Raw genomic sequence first — 10,418 nt, 5'->3', positions numbered from 1 at the left:
AAAAACAAAAACATATTTTAACAACATTTTTTCTCCTACCCTCATATATCATGGCACAACGTTTTCAACTGAAATTAGTTCACAAAACTATATAGGTAATTTCGATAAAAAATCAATTATCAAGCAAGACAAAGGTTCCATAAAGCTATTAATCAACTATCCAATATAGTTGGTTAAGAATCACAAATCAATTTTTAATTAATCCCCACAAAACTACCACTCGCGTTTTGTATAGATCTATTTGAATGTTCCTTAAAGCAACTGCATGGAGTTGTACAAAGCAATAATTCATGAGACAATGGCACTGGAAACTGTAAATATTTGTGTTAGGTTATAATTATGATGTTTGAATGACCTATCCCTAAAACTATGCATACTTAAGAAGAGTACTTGACCCCCAAATGAATGTCATGCTCCCTTTAAGTATGATAAGCCCACACAAGAATTGAAGTTGATTAAATGGTCCAAGACCATAAGATAATTATTCTTTTTTATAGATAGCAAGGAATTTGGAGCCATTTGAAAAGAAGGGAAGAAGTAAGGTTGTGTTAAGGTATGACATATTTCAACTTGCATATTAGGTTCTCCCGTTGAGTACTTGAATATAACCAGTTCATTCCCCAGTTGAAATCATCATAGATCCCTGACATCCTAACCATGTGTTTCTTCCAGCATATCCTTCTCAATCAAACAGTTTCACACGGTTGGTCATTTCCCCACCCACATGGATCACCTTACCATTTTAATACCATTTTAATTCTACGACATTCATGCTACACCATGGTCTTCCTAGGGAGCTATTTGTCCACTCTTCTTGTGAATGAACCACTTGCTTCATTCTCATAATATTTCTAACTTACCCTAATGCTCATAGGTACCACATGTATTGATCAGTATCAATGTACCATTTGGAATCTCATTTCCTCACCATTAGTAGACGATGTGCATGATAACTTGCCACCCATCACCACACATCAATACTAGCCAATGGGACCCCTACACTCTGCAGATTCACTTTTACACCATTACACAAGCTTAATTTCATTGGGGCACATGTATCTATGTTTTTACATCCCCACCTAAATTTACTAAATTATTTTGGAAATTGTACAAATACCTTTTCAAAGAAGAGATTCTCTCATCATCATCTCATTCCTTCATTGATCAACAAAAATCATAGTTTCCCTTGGTTGGAGAATCTATATTTCCCACTACCACTATCTACTTGCTACCCCATTACTAGCCTTTAGGTGCGTATTTCACTTTTCACCATTGCATATATCTTGCATCTCAATTCATCTTTTTTATCTAAAATAATGACTTTCAACTGCCCCCCCCACACCCCCCACTTTGGATGTCCTCATGAGTCTAGGGGATTTCTTTTCCCAGTTTGCGTTGATTGCTACCATAAGAAACCATGCTCTAGTCAAGGGCTATCCACAGTGTGATTTCCATTTCTACTAACCCCTTTCATCATGGCCTCACTTCAATTCTCAATAGTTTGGTATCTCAATCAACTACAAGTGGTTTTACCAATGCTCATTTCCATATGTTTTCATGTCTTCATTCCTATCAATATTAACCCTCATACTTCCAAGAATTCAATGGTATCTTGATTCTCACTATTAGGTGCAATGATGAACCTAGAATAGAATAATGAAAGTCATTATTATTCATTGATTTCGTTGACCCCTTAGATATTCGACTTCAACAATGTATCAAATTCGAGTGAGAATGACCTTATGATAGTTTTAGTTTCCGTGTTCATCAAAGATCCATGGCCTTGGTTAACATACATCCATTGATAGTTCACACATTTTCTAATCATGTGTAGCCCATGGGATTGTTTGCACCATAAATATCTTCTCTCACTACTAGTTGCTCCAAGGGAAATGCAATTATCTACTTCACTATCAAGGATTATTTTCCTAAATTTCTTTGACAAAATCTCTCTTATACAACAATATAACCACTATTACTAATGTTCATGATCTTGAGCATGATTTCATAGTAGGTGGACCCCCTATCACTCTTTTAAGACCTCCTACTCTCTCAGACCAAGATCTCCTCACATGTAGTATCAGTTAGCAAGTATCACAACTAAAAAACAACAACATATTTTAACTATATGCCAGCTCCTACCGTCATATATCATGGCACAAATTTTTCTCCTAAATTAGTTCACAGAACTATATAGGTAATTTTGATTAAAAAATCAATTATCAAGAAAAACAGAGGTTCCATAAAGCTATTAATCGATTGTCCAAAAATAGTTGATTAAGCATCACAAAACAGTTTTTAATTAATCCCCACAAAACTACCACTCGAGTTTTGTGTAGATCTATTTGAATGTTTGTTAAAACAATTGCATGGAGTTGTAGAAAGCAACAGTTCAATTGCACTGGAAACCACAAATATTTGTGTTAGGTTATAGGTATGATGTTTGAATGGTCTATCCTTAAAAATATGCGTACTTAAGAAGGGTACTTGAGCCCCAAATGATTGCTCATGCTCCCTTTAAGCATGATAAGCCCACACAAGAATCAAATTTAATTAAATGGCCTAAGACCATGAGATACTTTATTCTTTTTACAAATACCAAGGAATTTGGAGCCATTTAAAAAGAAGAGAAGTAGCAAGGTTGTACCATCAAAAATTGTTTGGAACAATTCTTCTACAATTGTAGCTTTCTTTGTGACTTGTGGTCTTCCACCATTATAGTTGTTCACAACTTCTTGGGAGAGATGAAGAACCTACCCGAGGGGAATTAAAAATTCTAATTATGGTCCATGATCGTCGTCGTTATGCATGTACATGATCTAAATATAGCAGTGAAAAATTACAAAAGCACCACTACAAAATTTATTTATCTTTATAAGGACCACATTGAACGGACTTTGAAGATGATACGTGCTTAAGAGTATGGAAGAATAGATAAAGTGATTAAGAAGAGAAGAGATGAGGAGGAGGAATAGCCTAATGATGAGATTTTTGTTGGCGTTGGTGATGCTCCTTCATGTGGGGGAAGCAGTAGCGGTAGACACAGACGACACAGCCTCAGGTCGATCTTGTTTTGCAGCAATTTACAGTTTCGGAGATTCATTCGCTAATACTGGAAAGGCGGACATTGCTTCACCTCCTTACAACCTTCATTTTCGCTCTCTTCCATATGGGAAAACCTTCATTGGCCTGCCCGCCGGTCGTGCTTCAGATGGACATCTCGTCATTGACTTTTTGGGTAATAATTAGCACTCATCATCCAATTCCATATCCATTGTTGGGGATTTTTCTGGTAAAATCCCAAAAACAAAATAAACTGAACACAGAGACAATGCTTTGTTTCTGCCACAGGACTTTAACACAGAGAAGTTGTTTTTGACACAGAGAAACAGAGTTTTTCTACACCCCAAAAAAAAACTTTGCATTCATCAATATGACTGCCTGTTACAAAAAAAGTCTTTCTCTTAACAGAGGGATTTCACCAGCACTGCTTCAGATGCAGTTCCACAAACAACAAAAGAGTCTTCCTCTTAACAGAGGGATTCACCACTGTCTATGCTGAAAAGCATCTTCCTCTTAACATAGGGATTCTCCAAGAGACTATGCAGAAAAGCACCTTCCTCTTTATCAGAGGGATTCACCAAGAAAACATTTCAACAACAAAATATTACTCTGTCTCTTCCTGAGATTTTACATTGTTGTGTGTAAAAATCGCATTTACATTTACTGCTGTAAAGAAAAATAATTTCATCATACACTCATGCGTATTACAAAAAACCTCCAACACAAAAACAAAGGATTACATGCTCTGTAAAGCCTCCAGCATAAAAAAAAAATTACATACACTGCTCTTGTTTCATTTCGAACATTTTCTTGGCATTATTGTGCATTCTCCATTTGCTTTCAAAAACAAAATTTCACGCTGCTTCACACATTACACATTCACACTGCTTTGGATAAATTTTCTTCACGCTGCTGCGTCTCATGCCATCTCACATTACTCTGTTCTGGTTTTTCATTTCGCATCGTTGTGCCCTTACCCTCACACACTTTTGTACACTTCACATTTTTTTTTTCAACGCTGCTCCTTCTCTATTTTTCGCACTGCTGTGCGTTTTTCATTACAATACCAAAAACTGGACATTACATACGCTGCTGCGTGTTGTCCCCTTTTCATTCAACCACTCAAACATTCACAGTCTACTGCTGTTACAAATACATGGTCAACCAACAAAAATATAACAGGACAATGAAATCTTACTTGCCATACTCCCGTGACCAAATACAAAACATTAAAATTAAATCTTCACCAACCATTTACGAATGCCATTGAACTTCATTTAATGTTTTTCTGAAACGCTAGTCAACCAAACTTTTCCTCCACGTAACATTTATTTGCTGCAGGTTGGTTATTGTCCGTCAACCGTTGATCTGGCTTCAAGAAATCGAACGGTTGTGGTGAATATCGGGATGCCTTACCTGACTAACCTTTACGTCCCGATGGAAAGGCTGTTTTGTAAAACGTACAGAGGACGCGTGGCAGAGTTTTATTGCATCGGACGCGTTTATACGAAAACCACTTGCTGAGTAAAGGCGGTCCGATAAGGTAGCTGGTTTTCGAGAATGGTTTGTTGCTGCACGATGGCGAATTCGGCAATTGACTATGTTGTTGTCGCTGTCCCTGCACGGCAGTTGGAATTAATATTCCAACACTCCCCTTTAATTTCAACTGCTGGGCGTTCAGTCATACCCAAACACTTCATAAAAATTCAAAGCTTTTCTGCCTATTCATATCAGCTTTCCTTTCATCGCTTTCACTGCTGTGCTCAGGCACTCCAATCATGTAATATCCTATTTCTCTCTGCCTCAGGCAAGATTTCCAATCTTTGCATCTACAAGCTATCCTGCAACCTTTTTTTTCTCTGCTCTTATGGCAGATTTAATTTCATATATTTCCCCTATAAGAATATTTTCATCAAAGAATGACTGTTAATCTAGTTCAGCAATAATGATCAAGAATTATAGGCTCCCCCTAACTGTATACATTGTCTCTTTTTGGCAGAGTCTTCTCAAAAGAAACTTAGATTAGCTGGGGGGCTCAAGGGACTTTCAGACTGTATTTCCTTCCTTCTTCATACTTGTGTAACTTTCTTCTTTTGCATGGTTCTAGTTTGTGTAAGAGCCCATGTTAAGTTACAATCACGTGCCATATGCCCAATGTTATGACACTTGAAACATTCTACATTGTTCATGAATAAGATTTCACGATTTCTTCCTGTAAAATTGTTTCTTGGAGGTTGTTGGAGACCATAACATATATCTCTATGAAATGCTCTACAGTCTTTTGCCATATGACCAAAGTTTGAACAAGAATAACAATAACCAAAAAATTATCTTTGGTACCTGGTAGATGGAGGTTTCCTTGATGTACTTCTAAAGCCTTTTTGCCTTGAGATCCTTTGATGATTACCATTCCCTCTTGCCTCTTTGACATCATCAACATTTCTTCTTGGAGCTATTTTTCTACTTGGAGTAGGATTTATTCTGTTGTAGCCTTGATTTTTCTCCTTGCCTTTGCTAGAACTAGGAGCATCACAATTTCTTTCTGGCTTCTTCACATCTCTTTTGCTTAAAGCATTTTCATTCTTGTTTGAGGGTTCACCTGCATACCCGAGTCCTGATTTATTAGATGGACATCTGTGATATCTGAGCATGTCATCCAAGGCTTGAGAGCTCTTCATGATTTTGTTCATCCCTTCAACCTTTTTCCTGAGGAGGACAATCTCTTCTTCCAATCTTTCACACTCATTATTCTTCTTTGCAAGTTGTTCCTCAGTTTCTTCCTTGCTACTAGTAGCTTCAGGTGCCACTATTTTAAGGGAGATGATATCTGACTTCATTTTGAAGATTTCTTCACTCTTTGCTTGACTGCTCTCCATTTTCTTCTCACCTTCTTGTGCCTGCTTCTTGGCTTCTTGTAATTCAGACTTAAGGGAGGAGACCTCTACCTTGTACTGTCCAATCTCTTCTACAAGTTTGTTCACTCTCTTGTGCCTTTGTTCAAGTTGACTTGACAAGGTATCTTCGTGCTTCTTTGCTTTATTCAATTGATTTGTCATGGATATGACTTCTTCATGATGCTTCCTTTTGCTTTGATCAAGTTCCTTCTTAAGCTTGGCGAGCTCTTCATCCCTTTCTTGTACTTGAAGCTTGATGAGGTCAACCTTCTCATTTTCAGCTTCTATGATGGGTTCAGAATTTCCTTCTTGACTAATGGTCATGGTCAGTGCTCCTTTTGCGTGAAGGTCATGAAGTCTGTCCCATATATCCTTTGCTGATGAATATTTTCCTAGATTCTTCTTTACAGAATCAGGCAGTCCATCCAAGATTGTCTTTGCTGCTTTTGCATTGTACTCCTTGGATTCTCTATCCATCTTGCTATCATCAATCACTGATTCCCAAATTTCAATCCCTTGAGACTTTAAGAAAGTCCTCATTTTTACTTCCCATATATAAAAGTTCCCATTGAACCTTGGAGCCTCAAATAGAATGCTTTCAAATTGATTGTTTTCTATTTTAGTAGTAGAGGGAGACACATCCTTAGGAGGATTGGAGACTTTCTTCTTTGACCTTGCCATTCTTAACTATGCTTCAAATAACTGACTGTTTCTTCAACAGTAACACAGAAAAAACTTTGAGAAATACCTGGATCCTTTTGCCTGAGACTTCACTCTGCTGGAGAAGCTGCTGCAGCCAGAAACCTTCCTTCAGCTTCTTTGACACCTTCAAAGAGCCTGGATCTGCTCCGATACCACTGTTGGGGATTTTTCTAGTAAAATCCCAAAAAGAAAATAAACTGAACACAGAGACAATGCTCTGTTTCTGCCACAGGATCTTTAACACAGGGAAGCTGTTTTTGACACAGAGAAACAGAGTTTTTCTACACCCCAAAAAAAAACTTTGCATTCATCAATATGACTGCTTGTTATAAAAAAAAAGGTCTTCCTCTTAACAGAGGGATTTCACCAGCACTGCTTTAGATGCAGTTCCACAAACAACAAAAGAGTCTTCCTCTTAACAGAGGGATTCACCACTGTCTATGCTGAAAAGCATCTTCCTCTTAATAGAGGGATTCACCAAGAGACTGTGCTGAAAAGCACCTTCCTCTTTAACAGAGGGATTCACCAAGAAAACATTTCAACAACAAAATATTACTCTGTCTCTTCCTGAGATTTTACACTACTGTGTGTAAAAACCTCATTTACATTTACTGCTGTAAAGACAAATAATTTCATCATACGCTCATGCGTATTACAAAAAACCTCCAACACAAAAACAAAGGATTACATGCTCTGTAAAACCTCCAGCATAAAAAAAATTTACATACACTGTTCTTGTTTCATTTCGCACATTTTCTTGGCACTACTGTGCATTCTCCATTTGCTTTCAAAAACAAAATTTCACGTTGCTTCACACATTACACATTCGCAATGCTTTGGATAAATTTTCTTCACGCTGCTGCGTCTCATGCCATCTCACATTACTCTGTTCTGGTTTTTCATTTCGCACTGCTGTGCCCTTACCCTCACACACTGTTGTACACTTCACATTTTTTTTTTCAACGCTTCTCCTTCTCTATTTTTCGCACTGCTGTGTGTTTTTCATTACAATACCAAAAACTGGACATTACATACGTTGTCGCGTGTTGTCCCCTTTTTCATTCAACCACTCAAACATTCACAGTCTACTGCTGTTACAAATACATGGTCAACCAACAAAAATATAACAGGACAATGCAATCTTACTTGCCATACTCCCGTGGCCAAATACAAAACATTAAAATTAAATCTTCACCAACCATTTAGGAATGCCATTGAACTTCATTTAATGTGTTTCTGAAACGCTAGTCAACCAAACTTTTACTCCACGTAACATTTATTTGCTGCAGGTCGGTTATTGGCCGTCAACCGTTAATCTGCCTTCAAGAAATCGAACGGTTGTGGTGAATATCGGGATGTCTTACCTGACTAACCTTTACGTCCCGATAGAAAGGCTGTTTTGTAAAATGTCCAGAGGACGTGTGGAAGAGTTTTATTGCATCGGACGCGTTTGTATGAAAACCACTTGGTGAGCAAAAATCGGTCCGATAAGGTAGCTGGTTTTCGAGAATGGTTTGCTGCTGCACGATGGCAGATTCGGCAATTGACTATGCTGCTGTGGCTGTCCCTCCACGGCAGTTGGAATTAATATTCCAACATACACGCCTCTTGGGTGTAAAATATTGCATAGTACTCATGATCACTTGTATATTGTGTATTTTTCAGCCAGTGCACTAGGATTTAATTTCCTCTCCTCTTGTTGTTGTGTATTTTTTAGATTTAATTTCCTCTCCTCTTGTTGTAGTGTATTTTTCAGCCAGTGCACTAGGATTTAATTTCCTCTCCTCTTGTTGTGTATTTTTCAGCCAGTGCACTAGGATTTAATTTCCTCTCCTCTTGTTGTGTATTTTCCAGCCGCACTAGGATTTAATTTCCTCTCCTCTTGTTGTGTATTTTTCAGCCAGTGCACTAGGATTTAATTTCCTGTCCTCTTGTTGTGTATTTTTCAGCCAGTTCGCTAGGATTTAATTTCCTCAGGCCTTCTATTGGACTGATCGACATGGAGCTGGCGGAGAGAAAAAACGGAGTTAACTTTTCCGTTGCGGGTGCCACTGCATTGGACAATTCCTTCTTAAATGACAGACTCATCTTCCCGCAGACACCATTATCTCTAGATACGCAAATCAGATGGTTCCACCAGTTGAAAAATTTCACCTGCAGAGCTAATTTGGGTATAATCATAGTATCATTTCAATTATGTAAAATTTTACTTAGGGTTATGCTTCCAGACGGTTCTAAAATATATATTTGGTCAACAGATTGCCAAGTTCATTTCTCAAGAGCGTTATATGTGATGGGTGGATTCGGTCTCAACGACTATCTAGACTCCACCTTTACGTCGTCGCCATCGGATGAGATAAGCGGCTTTACTCCTCTTATCATAGCCAAGATTCAGAAAGCTATACAGGTAATTGATTTTAATTAAACCCCACTTGATATGTCTTATTTCTTTCTCCATATCAATAACCCTCTCATAACATAATTACGGTTTTCTTTTATTTAGACGATGACATGCGTTGCGGTGAATGAGTCAGTTTTCTTTTATTTAGACGATGACATGCGTTGCGGTGAATGAGTCGGTTTTCTTTTATTTAGACGATGACATGCGTTGCGGTGAATGAGTTTTTCTTTTTTTGGAAATTTTTTTATATTAAAATGGAATTGGAATTGAGTGCAGGCATTGATAGAAGAAGGAGCCCAATACATATTTGTCCAAGGAATGCCACCTCTGGGATGTTTTCCTGCCATACTTACTCTAGACCCTTATCCGAGGAACTCCGATTATGATGAAAATGGATGCCTAGCATCATATAACCAACTCTCCCAGGATCATAACACAGCGTTGCAGGAGACACTAGAGCAGCTAAGGATTCAATATCCACACGCCATATTGGTGTATGCGGACTACTATAACATGTTTATGGAAATAATCAAGAACCATGCAGCATACGGTACGTACGGAAATTTTGGATTCGGTTAATAAACTCATATACATTTTGGATTGAATTAGTGTAGTGTAATGACAATGTTGAAATGATGCAGGTTTTACCGCTAATACATTTCAGTCTTGCTGTGGAACTGGAGAACTTTTTAATTTTGATATCATGCATACGTGTGGGACACCAGGAGTGTTAGCATGCTCAAATCCAGAAAGAGCCATCAGTTGGGATGGAATACATTTCACTGAAGCCGCATACAAAATTATTTCACAATTCATCATCAACAAAGCCCAATATACTCAGCCACCTTTCAGTGACATGATGAAAATTTCTGATAATGGCCTTTGTGATGCAGCCAGCCACCAGGGAACCACCTTATGAGAATGTTTTGTAATGGCGGTTTATATGTATTCTGGAGTGAAATATGTCAAATCTCTGGTAATGGCCTTTGTGATGCAGCCACCAGTTAATATTTTGTATTCGCTATTAATATGTATTCTGAATTGAATGTCAAATCTCAATAGGACTTTTGAATTTGAGTCCCTATTTCTTTCATTTGTATTTCAATGGGGGATTTTTTATAATAATAATATTTAATTTGAGTCCCTATTTCTTTCATTTGTATTTCAATGGCGGATTTTTTATAATAATAATATTTTTAATTGTATATTGGTATTCTGAAATAAAAAATTATTATAACGCTTTTAAATTTGAGTTATATTTTTTATTTAAATTATATTGTTGTTTAAATTATTATTTATTTTTTATGTTTTTTAATTTGAGTTACATTTTTTTATTTACATTTTGTTATTTTTTGGGA

General features: G+C 37.3%; 1 protein-coding gene across 1 annotated transcript; it reads left to right on the top strand.

Moving 5' to 3' along the window:
• The first annotated feature begins 8,658 nt into the window (after positions 1-8,658).
• LOC149202066 (GDSL esterase/lipase At1g28600-like) lies at positions 8,659-9,979 on the top strand. The gene is made up of 4 exons (XM_089401473.1): positions 8,659-8,830; positions 8,918-9,066; positions 9,337-9,610; positions 9,702-9,979. The coding sequence occupies exons 1-4, from the start codon at positions 8,659-8,661 to the stop codon at positions 9,977-9,979; spliced, it is 873 nt and encodes a 290-aa protein (XP_089257599.1).
• The last annotated feature ends 439 nt before the right edge of the window (positions 9,980-10,418 follow it).

Source organism: Pinus tabuliformis, chromosome 2_1, assembly GCF_031772625.1.
Source record: "Pinus tabuliformis cultivar Carrire ecotype Pingquan chromosome 2_1, CPIR1, whole genome shotgun sequence".
Taxonomy (NCBI): Eukaryota; Viridiplantae; Streptophyta; class Pinopsida; order Pinales; family Pinaceae; genus Pinus; species Pinus tabuliformis.
This window is presented reverse-complemented; position numbering and strand designations above follow the sequence as displayed.

What these genes read in the sequence shown, in the direction of transcription:
- LOC149202066 (XM_089401473.1), top strand. Translation starts at nt 8,659, where the DNA reads ATGGAGCTGGCGGAGAGAAAAAACGGAGTTAACTTTTCCGTTGCGGGT. An exon ending in AGATTCAGAAAGCTATACAG is followed by an intron (nt 9,067 to 9,336) that starts GTAATTGATTTT and finishes AATTGAGTGCAG; the next exon opens with GCATTGATAGAAGAAGGAGC. An exon ending in CAAGAACCATGCAGCATACG is followed by an intron (nt 9,611 to 9,701) that starts GTACGTACGGAA and finishes GAAATGATGCAG; the next exon opens with GTTTTACCGCTAATACATTT.